Source organism: Paroedura picta, chromosome 3 (assembly GCF_049243985.1).
Source record: "Paroedura picta isolate Pp20150507F chromosome 3, Ppicta_v3.0, whole genome shotgun sequence".
Lineage (NCBI taxonomy): Eukaryota > Metazoa > Chordata > Lepidosauria > Squamata > Gekkonidae > Paroedura > Paroedura picta.
The window spans coordinates 170,360,083-170,375,465 of NC_135371.1; the positions used below are offsets into that span (position 1 = coordinate 170,360,083).

At 49.5% G+C, this 15,383-nt stretch overlaps 1 protein-coding gene across 1 annotated transcript; it reads right to left on the minus strand.

The window, feature by feature from the left end:
- Positions 1-9,614: 9,614 nt before the first annotated feature.
- LOC143831448 (lysozyme C-like) lies at positions 9,615-13,651 on the minus strand. The gene is made up of 4 exons (XM_077324440.1): positions 13,450-13,651; positions 12,297-12,455; positions 10,532-10,610; positions 9,615-9,892 (listed from the first exon to the last, which is right to left on the minus strand). Exons 1-4 carry the CDS (start codon positions 13,595-13,597, stop codon positions 9,808-9,810), a joined length of 471 nt encoding a protein of 156 aa, XP_077180555.1. The 5' UTR covers positions 13,598-13,651; the 3' UTR covers positions 9,615-9,807.
- Between the last annotated feature and the right edge of the window lie 1,732 nt (positions 13,652-15,383).

Genomic DNA, 15,383 nt, shown 5'->3' on the forward strand with positions numbered 1-15,383 from the left:
TGCATCTAAGAACCAACTCTTCAGTAATATCCGGGCCCTCTCAGTCTCCTCTCCCTCACAGGGTGTCTGTTGTGGGGAGAGGAAAAGGAAGGCGAATGTAAGCCGCTTTGAGACTCCTTCAGGTAGAGAAAAGCAGTATACAAGAACCAATTCTCTGCGTCGTGCTGTGTGTGGCCCTGGGGCCTGTACAGCTGAGAGCAGAAGGAAAATGCTTGTAAAGCTATTGACGCAGTCCCTTTTCTCGTGAGAGGAACACATATTTTTAATAGGTGAATCGAAGGCAACTAGCTGTGTAGTCTAAGGCGAACTTCCATGTTCAGAGGCACTAAGCCTCTGAATCCCAGAGCCAGGAAGCTACATCAGGGGAGGAACGCAGCCTCTTTGCCTTGGAGTTGGTCCTTCAGAGGAACTGGTTGACTCCTACGTGGATCAGGTTGCTGGACTAGATGGATCCCTGGTCTGATGGAGCAGGGCTGTCCTTATGTCATTAAAAGTAGGATCAGAGGGATGCGTGAGCCATGTACCACAAAGGTAGAAGGCTGACCCACCCTGGTTTTGGAAAGAACCTGCTTCAGTACAGGTTAACGTTTCCCCCTCTTCCCTGTCTCTATGCTCTGTCGCCAATAGATTTTGCCGCTTCCCTGAGCTAGAATTGTAACATAACTTTATTCGACAGGTGGAAGGGGAACTCTGGATCCCAGAAGTGAATTTACTGCAAGGCTGGCGTAGAGAATGGACTTTCCCCTTCAGGTACCTTCCTGGCTTGTGCGCATATTGGGTCACCTTCAAGCTGGCATTTCTGGGCCAGGGGTCCAGCAAGGTTCATCGTGGGCTTGGGGAGGGTTTCGGTAGCAGCACCCCGCCCATGCAAGAGAAGGGAACTACTCCTGGGTAAGATCACACTGGGCTTGGTCTTCGGCGTATACAAGATACCTGTTTTCAAATGGCATCGTAAGAATGTATACAGATGGGAAACGATCCATTATATAGACCTTTCTCAACTTTTTTTTTACCGTTGAGAAACTCTTGAAGCGTTCTTCAGGCTTCAGGAAACCCCAGAAGGGGCACGATCGTGCAGAATACGGTTGGGAAGCAGAGCTGTGGACATGCCCACCCGGGGCCCCTCCCCTTCCCTCTCCCTCCAAGCCCCATCATTGCCCATTTTGGGGGGTGGGGGAAACAGGTCGACATGACCATATATAATCATTACACCGCAAATGTTTAACAAATGTAAACATTGGTGGACAAAACAGGTTTATGGATCAGAGATCAGAGCCAGAAGGTAGCTTTATATGTTCAGGGGCTAAAACAACTCCCTCCAACCACACACAAAATGAAGGAACATCCCCCAAGACGAGTCCCCAAGGAAGTGGTGCTCTGAGAGATGGCCAGCAGTTTCTCCCCCTCCTTGCCTCGTCTCCCCATGCTGGGCACCTGCTTCACTTTGCCTCTCTGGGCTTGCCTTGGCCCACACGGGGAGGAGGAGGAGAAGAAGAAGAGTTGGTTCTTATATGCCCCTTTTCTCTACCCAAAGGAGGCTCAAAGCGGCTTACAATCCCCTTTCCTCTCCCCACAACAGACACGCTGTGGGGTGGGTGAGGCTGAGAGAGTGCTGATATTTCTGCTCGGTCAAAACAGTTTTATCAGTGCCGTGGCGAGCCCAAGGTCACCCAGCTGGCTGCATGTGGGGGAGTGCAGAATCGAACCCAGCATGCCGCATTTCTAACCACTATAGGGAGGGACTGACATAACCAAAGAGAGGAAGCCGAGCAGCCCCTTCTTCCTACAAGAGGTAGGATCTGGAGGAGGGACATTCTGTCAGGGATGTTCAGGGCCTGGGTTGTCCTTTGTGAATTATAAGGTTACCAACTTCAAGATGGGGCCTGGAGTTTTTCCAGAAGAAGAGGTGTGTGCGTGTGGGCGGTGTTAATCCGCTTTTTACTACCCGAAGGAGTCCCAAATGGCTTACAAGCACCTTTCCCTTCCTCTCCCCAGTACAGACACCCTTTAGGTAGGTGTGCTACATGCACTCTGAATTATGCACTTTCTGAATGACAGATAATCGTTCCTCTGGAGGAAATGGAAGCTGCAAAGGGTGGGCAGGCTTTCTCGACTAGGGTTTCATGAAACCTTGGACTTTCATAATGGCTTTGCAAGGGTTTGCGAAATGGGTTGGAACATTTATTGGGTGATACGAACATATATATGGTCATGTTGACCTCCTTGCCCCCCCATCCCAAAATGGCTGACGATGGGCCTGGAGGTGGTGGAAAGGGAGGGGTCCCCAGTAGGCGTGGACAAAGGTCTTGCTTCCCAACCATATTCTGCCTGATCATTTCTCGATCTGGGGTTTCTCAAAGCCAGAATATTTCAGGGGTTTCTCATTGGTCTCTCTGGCTTCTTCCTGGGCCTCCAGGGAGGGTGGTATATAAATATATAATAAATAACAGTAAAATAAGTTGAGAAAGTCCGAGTTAGATGGCTCACAGAATGAGCGATCCTGCTAGGGCAGCCAAATTTACCCAAGTCCCTGAACCCCTTCTAAGTTCAGCGGCATCACGAGAACTCCAAAGGAAAGGAGGCGGGAATCTCCTTTTGGGGCTGGCTTTCAGTCGTCTTGCAGTTGGACCCCTAGCCTTTCTGTGCCTGCAGACCCCTTTGGAATCCTGACATGGTGCCAAGGTGCAAAATGGCTGCGGCAAGAGGCGGAGCCATCCCCAAACCGACATTTGTTCACACAATAAAAATCCATGCATTGTGGTGGCAGCTGCTGCCAAAGCAATGTTCTGGGTTTTTTTAATCCCCATGTCCAATCAGAAGCTGTTGCTATTATTATTATTATTATTATTATTATTATTATTATTATTATTATTATTATTATTATTATTATTCAATTTATTACCCACCATTCCCAAATGGCTCATGGCGGGTTACAAAGTCCAAATAAAATCCCCAATAAAACTCCCATTAAAGCCTCAGACATAAAACACACAGGTCTATAATCACAAATCAAGGAAAGATACGGCAGAAAAACAATTTGCGGGGCAAATGCCACAACCTGGCCCTAACTTTCTTAAAGCCCTTGGCAGGCACCAGGAGGTAGTAGGCTCGCTCTGGGGCTCCCACAGGCTCTGCCGTGGAGACCCCTGTCTACGTTACAAGACCAGTTTTCTTCCCAAGGGAAGTTCTGAGCGTCCTGCGACATTTTACCCCTTCTCTGCTTGCTCCCCGCAAAAACAACTCTCCAAGTGAGGTAGGGCAAGTGGCTCATCCAAGGCCACCAAGTGAGCTGGGTTTTTTTTTGTTAAATATGTATCAAGTCATATGACCAAACACGGGCATGTCAACCCGCTATGCCCCTCCCCTAAATGGCCAGTGATGGGCCTGGAGGAATTGTAGCCCACAGACATCTGGAGAGCCACGATTTGGACACCCCGGTTCTAGGGCAGAGGTAGTCAACCTGTGGTCCTCCAGATGTTCATGGACTACAATCCCCATGAGCCCCTGCCAGCAAATGCTGGCAGGGGCTCATGGGAATGGTAGTCCATGAACATCTGGAGGACCACAGGTTGACTACCCCTGCTCTAGGGGACCGTTTGCATTTTCCCTTGAATATTATTATTATCATTATTATCATTATTATTAATTCAATTTATATCCCGCCACTCCCCAGAAGGCCCGCGGCAGGTAACAGCAGTCTTAAAACCCATTAAAAACTCTCATTAAAAGACTCTAAAAATCACACAACATGGCGGGCAAAAACAACCCACTCCCACCCCTATGCTCAAAGGCGATGAAAATGGAGCAAAATTGATGTCCACTATGGGCTCCTATAGGCCCCGGGGGGAGGGATGCCAGTCTCCATGGGAGACCTGGGGATCCCTTGGAATCACTGCTCATCTCCATCCTATAGAAATCAGTTTTCTTGGAGAAAATAGATGGTTTGGGGGGGGGGGGGCTCTGGCGTGCCCCATTGAGGTCTGTCCTCCCCAGGCTCCATCCCTAAAGCTGAAAACCCTTCTCCCCCCTCCCAACCCCCCCCCCAGATGGCTCAAGTTGGGGAAGCTGGCACCCCTAATATGGGAACAAGTACACAAAGGCAATTAAGAAATCAGAAGCCAGGATAGGCAAAAGCTCCTCAGATAATCGCATCACCATTTTGTTTTAGCTGCTATCTTTGTATTTTAACTATTGTTTTCAGTTTGTTTTAATAATGTGTGTGGGGGGTGGGATCCTGATGTTTAAGGATTTTAAAATATTTTTCCTCACGTGTGTTTTAAGTCGCTAGCCTTGTGAGGACAGAGACAGATTTTAAATTTTGCAGATCGATGAAATAAATTGACATGCCGTTTACGCCGCACAAGAAAAACCAAGAAAAACGCTGGGGCTGGACTCCGAGGAAAGTATCTGCACTCAGTGCCCTTCCTCTGACCTCTCTTTCAGCGTCCCCGTGGTGGCGACAGGATGTAGAGAGAGCTGACCCAGCTGTGAAAACCTTGGAAGAGGAGGTGGACGGGTCGCGCGGACCACACGGAGCGGCCTTATACTGAACTAGACTCGTTGGTTCCTAACGGGGTCGGTGTTGTCCCTTCAGACTTGCAATGGCTCTCCAGCGTCTCAGCACAAGGCCGTTCACATCACCTGCCGCTTTTTAATGGGAAATGCCAGGGTTCAAACCAGGGACCTTCTGCATGCCGAGCAGACGCTCTACCACTGAGCCACAGTCCCTGCCAGGCTCAGTATCCTCCTCTGAGCTGGGTGATAAGAAGCTCAGAAGAGCCCTGCTGGATGAGACGAATAGTCCGTCTAGTCCAGCATCCTGTCTCATATGGTAGCCATCCAGTTCCTCTGGAGGACTAACAAAAGGTCAGAGAGCCTGGGGCCTTCGTAAGAACATTAGAAGAGCCCTGCTGGATCAGGCCAAGGGTCCATCCAGTCCAGCAGCCTGTGTCACACAGGGGCCAACCAGTTCTTCTGGACAGCCAGCAAGAGGGTAGAGAAGCTGAGGCCTTCCCCTGATAGAGGAACTGGAACGGCCACTGACTGGGACCGGATGCTGGATGGCCTAGATTAGGGGTAGTCGACATGTGGTCCTCCAAATGTCCATGGACTACAATTCCCATGAGCCCCTGCCAGCAAAGCTGGCAGGGGCTCATGGGAATTGTAGCCCATGGACATCTGGAGGACCACAGGTCAACTATCCCTGGCCTAGATCACTGAATTGATCCAGCAGGGTTTTTCTTACGTTCTTAGTTCTTAAGAGTTTCCGGGTATAAGCTTTGGAGAGTCAAAGTCCCTTTCATCGGACACAAGCGGAGCTCTCTGAACCCTTCTATGGACAGACGTTTATATAGTAAACCAGTATTGTACAAAAGTTAGGAACCTCTCTGGGGAGTACTTTGCCCTGGGGCAGCTCTGCCGTGGCTCACAGTGGGCAAGCTCTCCCTTCAGTAGGAGAGGCTTGGGTTTCCCCCTTGGTTTTCCCATAAGCTGGGCCACCGCACAGTGGTTGTGCATGGTTGTGCCGCTGATGGGTGTGGTTGGAGGTGCAAGGGCTCTCGTTGGAGGATGTGGCCCGGTAGTGGCTGCCAGCTCTCCCAATTTTTCCCAAGTCTCCATGGATCAGCAATCGACTCCAGGGCTTCTTCCTACAGCGTCTTTTCCTCCCTCGCTGCTTCTACTGTTACATCCACGTTACCTTTGCCAGGTATCCATTTCCCGCCTTCTCCACTTTCTCCTGGCCACTGTACATTCTGCCACACCACAAAGCCCAGGAACGTGGAGCTCCTTGGCACATGCATTGGCGATGCGTGTTATGGAGGGCAGCTCTCTCTGCCAGAGGAGGCACACATGCAAAGAAACAAAAGGAGGAGAGGATCAAAGGGCGCCAGTCTCATTCAGAGGCCATGAAAACATAACCCTGCTGCAATCCATACTCCTGGGAGCCAAGAGGCACGTACCCCTACTGCGACTGGGAAGCCAAGGTGGAAAATACCTTTTATGTGGATTCAGCTTGTCTATTCTGACAGATACTTTTGAGGAACAGCAGGGTACCAGCCCTGACAGATATCCTGAAGGGTGTAAGAACTCAAAAATAGGATGTAAAGATCCTCTTTGGTGACCTCAGTTATTGATCCACAGGAGGGCGATGAAGAATCCAGGTGACAAACGGAGCAGTCATTTGCATGCTACCTTATTTTTTCACCTGGATTTCCATATACGTCCTATGGATCAAAACCTCATGTCAAGCAGATGAACCCGGGGAATATTGTCCCTTTGTTCATTGGAAGACAATGTGCCGAACTTAAGTCAGGTAGCACAGAGGAAGACAAGGTGACCTGGCGTTAGGACGATTAATTATGTTTTCTTGAGTTGTGTTAAGAAAACCCATATGTAAGCAGCGCCCATAGAAAGTGTGTTAAAGATAACTAAAGGTAGACACCGGAATATTAAGATCTGAGAAAATGACACTAGAAGGTAACCCAGCGGCAAAGTAGGCGGTATTGGTTTCAGGAAGCAGAATCTCCTGGACCAAAAAGGAAACCGTTTGTTTTCAACTTAAGTTGATATAATTTTTGATTTACTCTTGGCAGTAAATCAACCCTGAGTTTTTGGTTGCAAATTTATTGCAGTGACAATTGCTGGAAAGTTGTATTTGTATTTGTTGAAAATCGTTTGTATTTTCTACGGCATCTTTTGTGTTTTGTTGAGGAAGATTGTGTTTGTCATGTTGCTTGTAATTGTGTTTTGGAAGCTTTTCAGAAAGCTTTTTTTTTTAAATTTAATAATAAAAATCCCCCTCCCATATGTTTCCCCACAACTTTGCGAATTTCTGTCCTCATGAAGCACTTGGCCAGGGACCAGGAAGAATTGCCATCTCAGAGAACCCACCCCCACCCCCACCCCCCAATTCTTACCTTCTCCTGCCATGAATCACATAAGAGAATAGTCCTGATTTAGGGAGACAGCTGTTCCTGAGCCAATGGAGGACCACAGGTTGACTACCCCTGGTGTAGAGGTTAAGAGCGATGACTTTGACTCTGGGGAGCCAGGCTTGATTCCCCACTCCAACACATGCAACCAGCTGGGTGATCTTGGACCAGGCATAGTCCTGATAGAGCTGTTCTCACAGATCAGTTCTCTCAGAGCTCTCTCAGTCCCACCTACCTCACAGGGTGTTTGGGAGAGAGGAAGGAAAGGCAATTGTAAGCCACTTTGATACTCCTTTGAGTAGTGAAGAGTGGGGTATAAAAACCAACTCCTCTTCTTTGTGATATCAGCAGCTGTTACAACCAATTGGGGGTGTCAGTGTCCAGGCATGATTTGAGGATCTTGAATTATAGCTCATCTCCAGACTAACGAGATCAGTTCTCCTGGAGAAAAGGGCAGCTTTGTAGTGTGGGCAACATAGCATTATACTCCACTGCGGCTAGTTCCTCCCCGATCCAAATCCGTTCTTTAGGGTTGTTGGTCTTGTGGTTTCCTGGAATTACAACCAATCTTCCAACTACAGTGATCAGTTCCCCTTGATGACAGCAGCTGCTTGGGAGGGTGGCGTCTGTGGCCGGGAACAGTGGCAAAATTCTGGCCTCCCTGCTTAAAACATCAGCCGAATTGTCACCCTGTTGCAAACCGACATCTGCACTGTCAACTAGAAAAGTAAATGGGGCTTTGAAATTATTGGACTGGTTAGGATATATTAATATATATTTTAATGTGCTTGTTATTGACATTTTATTGCTTTATATAAGTTTTTACCTACCATGAGCCTTTGAGGAACAATGGGTTATAAGTAAAATTTCATTTTTGTTATGCCCCATTGTGGCACTTCTCTTCTCTGGACTCTGCCAACTCCAAGCCCCACCCACCAAATCTCTAGGAATTTCCCAACTTTAAGTTGGCAACCCAACAGTCTCTGATTTCAGATTGTGAGTTGGTCATGGCAGCCCCTCCTGGGCAGTTCAGCTCCCCAGACAGCTCCCTTGCTTTAGGATGCTTAGGGCTGATCCTGCGTTGGGCAGGGGGTTGGACTAGATGGCCTGTATGGCCCCTTCCAACTCTATGATTCTATGAAATGATTTCCTGCAGCTGCTTGACTTGCCAAGGCAGCCAGCTTATTCAGCAAGCAGCCTGTCCGCAGGTAAGCTGCACACAGTTCCCGGTACTTTTTCCACCCTCCGTCCGTCCTTAACGTTCGTCAGATTTCTATTTTGAGGATAGTAATTGTAAAAGTTATTTTCGAGTCCTTAATATCTCAAGGCCAGGATTTTGTCACTTGATTTCAAGCTTGTTTTCAGAGTAAAATTGGACAAGTGCGACTTTGAAAAGTACCATTTTCAGGATCCTCACATATTGGCTGCAGGTGATAGAACACGCAGTAATGGGTTTAAACTACTTGTAGAACAAAATCGGCTAGATATTAGTGGTGGTGGTGGGAATTCAGAATTCAGCGGTGGGATGGGCTGCCAAAGGAGGTGGTGGTGAGCTCCCCTCACTGGCAGTCTTCAGGTGGTGGCTGGACAGAGACTTCTTCCAGATGCTCAAGGCTGATCCTACGTTGAGCAGTGGGTTGGGTCTGTAGGGCCCCTTCCAACTCTAGGATTCTATATTGTCCTCACTAGGTGGCACTGCAGGACTAAATTTAAAGTTTAAGCAGCCAGCCAGGCTGCTTCCTGGATTTTTGTTCTGGGAACCTGAGTCTGCCTTGGCCAATTTCCCCTGGGGAGAAATCTCTATGGCCTGAGATCAGCTGTAATGGTGGGAGATTGCCAGCCACTACCTGGAGGTTAAGCAGAACAAAGATCCAGAAATACAGAGGTTGGCAAGCCTAAACAATTGAGGGGCATGTAAAGATGATCTTCCTTTACGGGACTGCCAAATTCCAGGTGGAGCCTGGAGTTCTCCTAGAATTGCAAATGTGCTTAAGGCTACAGCAGATCATCCCCCAAGCAGGGGGATCTAGAAGATGAGCAGGAAATGCAATAACGGAGCCCCCCTAGCACCAATAGCAGAACCTCAGCCCAGGCTAGCCTCATCTTGTGAGATCTGGGAAGCGAAGCAAGGTCAATCCTGGATAATATTTGGATGGGGGGGCCCAAGGAATGCCAGGGTTGCTCTGGAGAGGCAGGCAAGGGCAAACCACCTTGAAACGTCTCTTAGCTTGATAACTATGCAGGTGTGGCCAGGCAGTTGTTCTTCAGATGCCGTGGACTACAATTCCCATGAGCCCCTGGCAGGGGGTCATGGGAATTGTAGTCCATGGCCATCTGAAGAGCAACTGCTTGGCCACCCCTGCGCTGTGGGGTTGCCAGAAGTCAGCTCTGAATTGACTGCAGTTTCTACTGCCACCACCGTTCTTAGCCGAACAAGAAGAACCAAAGAAAAATGTGCTTCAATTTGCAAGTTGTGAAATCTAGCCCCTTACAGAATTTTGATTTTTTTTCCCCTTGATTTTTCGATAACACCCCTTTTCTCCCATCGTGGCCTTTAAACCCTTCAAATATGCAGAGCTGGTAACTGATTACTTGCAGTTCTCTTACATGGAACTGTATCCCACGGCCTTTCCTCTCAGAAACAAACCCCCAAAAGAATAATTTCCCCCAAAAAACACAGCATTTGTGGCTTCATATTTGCTTTATTAATAAAAAATATCCTGCAAAATCATTTGGGGGGAAGATTTTCTCAAGCCACACGAACTCTACCACCTGGGGACACACAATGTTGGCGTGTTCCCATTGGCAAATCGAATCGCCAGTCCATCATTCTCTGGCAGCGGCTTCCCCAGCGTTGACCTTTGGCCTCCGGCATTTACAAGATGTTTCTAGGATCACTGTGCCAGCAGCCCTGGACGTAGACGTCAACATCTCCCTGGCAATACCGGTTCCAGGCCACCCTGCCAACAAAAGAATCTGGTTTAGAGTCTGCCATTCTTAACCTCTGTGCCACGCTGGCTCTCTGGAAGGCCAAAACTCCCTAGGCCAAAACTTGGGTTTGGGAGCACTGAATGGGCTGAGGGACCCCATCATAAACCTTTCATTTCTCTCCCCTCAGGTGTCTTCCTGGCCTTACAGAGCAGCTTTGACACTGAAAATGACACAAACTGGTCTACTTTGTTCTTTCGCCTCTATATTATAACTAATGTCATCATTTTTTAAACGTAACAGTGGTTTGTTAATATTTGGAAAGGCCTGTTACTCTTCTGTAATTTCCAGCACCTCACTGCCTGGCCATTTGATGAGAGCAGCAGGATAGGGAGAGAGTCAATCAGCAGGTAATGTAAGTGTCCAGGATGTTTTCCAACCAACAGAACTAACAGATTTTGCCACCAAGAAGATTGCATAGATAGGTTTTTGTGCACACTATTAAAGCCAATCACTGCAGTGGGTGGGAGAAGGCAAACCAAATGCTAGGAGAAAGATACTTTCAGTGGGAGAGGGAAGAGAATCAAGCGATCCTGCCACTATTCTCTTTGGGAATTTCCTGCACACTCCTGTTACCACCTCCTTCCCTTCCTGGCCTTGTTCCCTCTTACCAGGGGGTCAGGCCTCGAGCTTCCAGGGCGATCATCTTGGCACAACGGATATCATCTTCGATGTTGTCATCCAGAAGTTCTGGAATGCAAGAAAGAAATGTCGATACAGCTTGGCCATTGCACAACCTCTAGGGGGTATGGGCTACCAAACCTGGGCTCTGAAATATCTCAAGATTTTAGGGTCGGAGGTTGGAGAGGGTGGGGTTTGGAGAGAGGAGGGTCTGCAGCAAGGGATACGGCAGGGGTGGCCAGACCGTGGCTTTCCATGGCCTACAATTCCCATGAGCCCCTGCAGCACATGCTGAACCATATAATGAAATTCTATTCAAATTATTATATAAAGAAAATTACATACAGTTTATACTTTAAAATCATCTGAGAATAATAGAATCATAGAATAATAGAGTTGGAAGGGAGCTCCTGGGTCATCTAGTCCAACCCCCTGCACTATGCAGGACACTCACAGCCCTATCGCTCATCCCCTGTCACCTGCCACCCCCTTGAACCTTCACAGAATCAGCCTCTCTGTCAGATGGCTCTCCAGCCTCTGCTTAAAAATCTCCAAAGATGGAGAACCCCCACCTCCCAAGGAAGTTCCGCTGAGAAGCCGCTCTGACTGTCAGGAACTTCTTCCGGATGTTTTGCATTAATTTCATCCCCTTGGTTCTGGTCCGTCCCTCTGGGGCAAGAGAGAACAATTCTGTTCCCTCCTCCATATGGCACCCTTTTAAATACTTGAAGCGGGCTATCAGATCCCCTCTCAATCGTCTCCTCTCCAGGCTAAACAGACCAAGCTCCCCCAACCTTTCTTCATACGTCTTGGTCTCTAAACCCCTCACCCTCTTTGTTGCACTCCTCTGGACATGTTCTTAAAGGTAAAGGTATCCCCTGTGCAAGCACTGGGCCATGTCTGACCCTTGGGGTGATGCCCTCTAGCGTTTTCATGGCAGACTCAATACGGGGTGGTTTGCCATTCCCTTCCCCAGTCATTACCATTTACCCCCCAGCAAGCTGGGTACTCATTTTACTGACCTTGGAAGGATGGAAGGCTGAGTCAGCCTTGAGCCAGCTGCTGGGATCGAACTCCCAGCCTCATGCGCAAAGCTTTCAGACTGCCTGTCTGCTGCCTTACCCCTCTGCGCCACAAGAGGCTCCTGGACATGTTCTTAAAACATGTTAAAACCAAGCACGCCACCTGTACGAACAGTGGTTCCATTCACAGCATCGCAATTTTCAGGGGGTCATACCTGTATAGAGGGAACTCGGACAATATTGAATCAAGTCGTCTCGGTGTTCCTTGGCCCCAGCCAAAGGCCTGGCGGAAGAACTCTGTCTTACAAACCCTGCAGAACTGGTCCTCAGCTCTTCAGGAAGCTCATTCCAAGAGGTCGGGGCCAGGACTGAAAAGGCCGTGGCCCTGGTTGAAAGTAAGGATACTTCTTTTGGGATAACCAGTTTGTTGGAATTGGGCGATTTTAGCGTCCTTGGGGGGGCAGGTATGGTCAGCCCACGGATCTCTTTGTTCCCTACTGCAGGGGTAGTCAACCTGTGGTCCTCCAGATGTTCATGGACTACAGTTCCCATGAGCCCCTGCCCTACAGTACGTTGGCTCTCAAAACATACAGGAACTGGGCCATTGGATGGATACCAATTAAGATGAAGGAGAAAATTGGGTGGGGGGAGAGAGGATATCTTGTCCTTTGTTGACTCCAGCACGTTTGTGGTTGCAGTTGACACCTACACACACATACACACACACACTTACTGCTACAGGAAATCTGGCAGGCATTCTTTGTGCCGGGAGTCCTGCCGTCATCACACCAATACAGGCTATTGATCTGGAAGATGCCGTAGTCGCGGCTGTCGCCGTTGTCGTGCACGACGTCCGTTCTGTATCCGCTCTCGTGTTGGGCCAGGCAGACCCCTGCGGAAAGAGATGGCGGGCAGGTGATTGGGGGCAACCAAAGGAAACCCCATAGCCGACAGTAGCAAGAAGAAGTCAACACATGACACTGCCTTACACTGAACCAGGCCCCTGGACCTTCAAGTCAGTATTGTCTGCTCAGACTGGCAGCTGCTCTCCAGGGTCTCAGGTCAAGGTCCTTCCCATCTCCTATTGCTTGGTACGTTTAACTGGAGATTCCGGGGATTGAACCTGAGACTTTCTACATGCTAAAGCAGAGGCTCTGCCACTGAGCCAATGTCTTTCCATCCCTTTCTGCCTGGTCCTTTTCACTGAAGATGCCAGTGATTGAACATGGACCTTCTGCAGCCAAGCAGAGGCTCTGACACTGAGCCAAGGTCTCAGGTCAAGGTCTTTCCCATCCCCTCTTGCCTGGTCCTTCTAACTGGAGATGCCGGGGATGGAACCTGGGACCTCCTGCCTGCTAAGCAGAGACTCTACCACTGAGCCAGGGTCTCAGGTCAAGGTCTTTCCCATCCCCTCCTGCCTGGTCCTTTTAGCTAGAGATGCCGGGGATTGAACCTGGGACCTCCTGCATGCCCAGCAGAGGCTTTGCCACTGAACCGGGGTCTCAGGTCAAGGTCTTTCCCATCCCCTCCTGCCTGGTCCTTTGAAATTGAGATGCTGGGGATTGAACTGGGGTGTCCTGCATGGTGCAGAGGGTCGGACTAGATGACCCTGGAGGTACCATCCAACTCTATGATTCTATGTCCTTCTACAAGCCAAGCAGAGGTTCTGCCGCTGAGACAGAGTCTCAGATCAAGGTCTTGCTCATCCCACCTAGTCCTTTAAACTGGAGAGGCCGGGGACTGAACCTGGGACCCTCTGCACGCCAAGCAGAAACTCTACTGCTGAGCTAGTCCCTCCCCAGCTAAAGCATCATCCCCAGCCCCAGCTAGGTGAAGGATACAGAGTTGATCGTGGAGTGGACAAAGCCAGGGACGAGTCTACTCACAGTCAGCCACTTTGCGGCCTACGAACCCGCTGAAGCCATGTTGCAGTAGGACCCTCGCCAGCTCACACCTCCCAAATACTTTGCCCCTAACCCCGGGCAGTGCCAGGGCTGCCAGGAAGACAACCCCCAGGAACAGAAGACTCTTCATCTCTGCAGAACTCAGCAGATGCCTGTGGCTGTTGCCCACCTCCTGCTTTTATGTTGGCTCCCAAAGAGTTACCTCACGAGGGTGCAATGGCTCATGACTCGCCGGGTGGCATCCTTACACAATCCAGTCTCACTTCTGCCTTGGCCCAAGCCTGTGGTTTTCGATTTGGCTGCCCTTGTGAGAAAAACTCCCCGGGGCCTTCCTTCATGACACGACCCTTCCCAAAATTTGCGCCTGACAAGACTGTGCGGAATTCTCTTCTTGCATAAGTGAAGCCGTGGGCCGCCCTTCCCCAGCGCTAGTCGCCATTCCACGCCGACGTGTGACCTTGTAGACCAGAATTGAGTTCTAACTAGTCAGAAAGGCTGAGCACATTTGCGAAAGGTCGTGTCAAAGGTTTTAGGCCTGGAAAGGATGGTGGCCAATGTCCAGGAGATAGTGAAAGACCAGGGGGTTGCACCGTGTGTGGATATGACACCGCGGACAAGAACTCCCTGCGCAAGGAAGCCCTGTATGATTAATCCATTCGCTGTTAGTATAATAGAATCAGATTCGTAAAGTCGGAAGGGATCTCCAGGGCCATCCAGCCCAACCTCCTGCACTATGCAGGACATTCACTACTACTTGCTCACCCACAGTGACCATGCCCAGATGATGCCGCCCCCCCCCCCCCCCAAAAAAAAAAAAACATAATCCCTGGCCAATCTGGTCTGGAGGAAATTCACCTCCCGACCCCAAAGTGGTGATCGGCATTTCCCTGGGCATATAAGAAAGGACCACAAGAGACAAGCAAGGGACACGGTCCCTTCTGCCCACCCACCCACCAACTGCCTACGTTCACAAAATCAGCATTTTTGTCAGATGGCTCTCCAGCCTCTGCTTAAAAACGTCCAAGGAAGGAGAATCCACCACCTCCCGAGGAAGCCTGTTCCACTGAGGAACCGCTCTAACTGTCAGGAACTTCTTCCGGATGTTTAGCCGAAAAATCTTTTGAATTAATTTCAAGCCATTGGTTTTGGTCTGACCCTCTGGGGCAGGGGGTAGTCAAACTGCGGCCCTCCAGATGTCCATGGACTACAATTCCCAGGAGCCCCCTGCCAGCTGGCAGGGGCTCCTGGGAATTGTAGTCCATGGACATCTGGAGGGCCGCAGTTTGACTACCCCTGCTCTGGGGCAACCAAAAACAACTCCACTTCATCCACTATGGCAGGGGTAGTCAACCTGTGGTCCTCCAGTTGTCCATGGACTAGAGTTCCCATGAGCCCCTGCTACCCCTGCACTATGGGACAGCCCTTCTAGTTCTTGAAGACAGTTATCTTATCACCTCTTAGTTGTCTTCTTTCCAGGCTAAACAGGCCAAGCTCCCTGTTTACTGAAATATTGTATTCAGCTTTTAGAACCTTTGGTGACAATCCACACGAAGTTACAGAATTGCTGTAAATATCCTGTTTTAGAGGTCACTCTGCTAGCCACCCAAAGATCTGGTAAACCTCCATTTCAGAATCTCCCCTCCTCAGTATGTCAGTTGTCCCTCAGAGGCACTAGAAGTAGATCCTCCTGAGGGCAGTCTACCTTGATGGTGCACTTTCTCTCAAGGGTTCTGGGTAAGGTTGCCACCTTTGGGTTGGGAAATACCCGGCCGTTTGTGGGTTGGAACCTGGGGTGGATGGGGCTTGGGAAGGAAGTAGTCCAGCCTCCATGGGAGCTTTTTTTCCAGAGGAACTGATCTTGGTCATCAGGTCAAATGTAAAAGGAGATCATCAGGTGCCAACTTGTAGGTTGGAAA

Bases quoted from the DNA above. Each gene is read 5' to 3' on its own strand.
- LOC143831448 (XM_077324440.1), bottom strand. From the start codon at position 13,597: ATGAAGAGTCTTCTGTTCCTGGGGGTTGTCTTCCTGGCAGCCCTGGCA. The intron at 10,611-12,296 runs GTAAGTGTGTGT...CTTGCATTCCAG, and splicing joins CTGCCAGATTTCCTGTAGCA to AACTTCTGGATGACAACATC. The intron at 9,893-10,531 runs GTAAGAGGGAAC...TTTTGTTGGCAG, and splicing joins GCTCGAGGCCTGACCCCCTG to GGTGGCCTGGAACCGGTATT.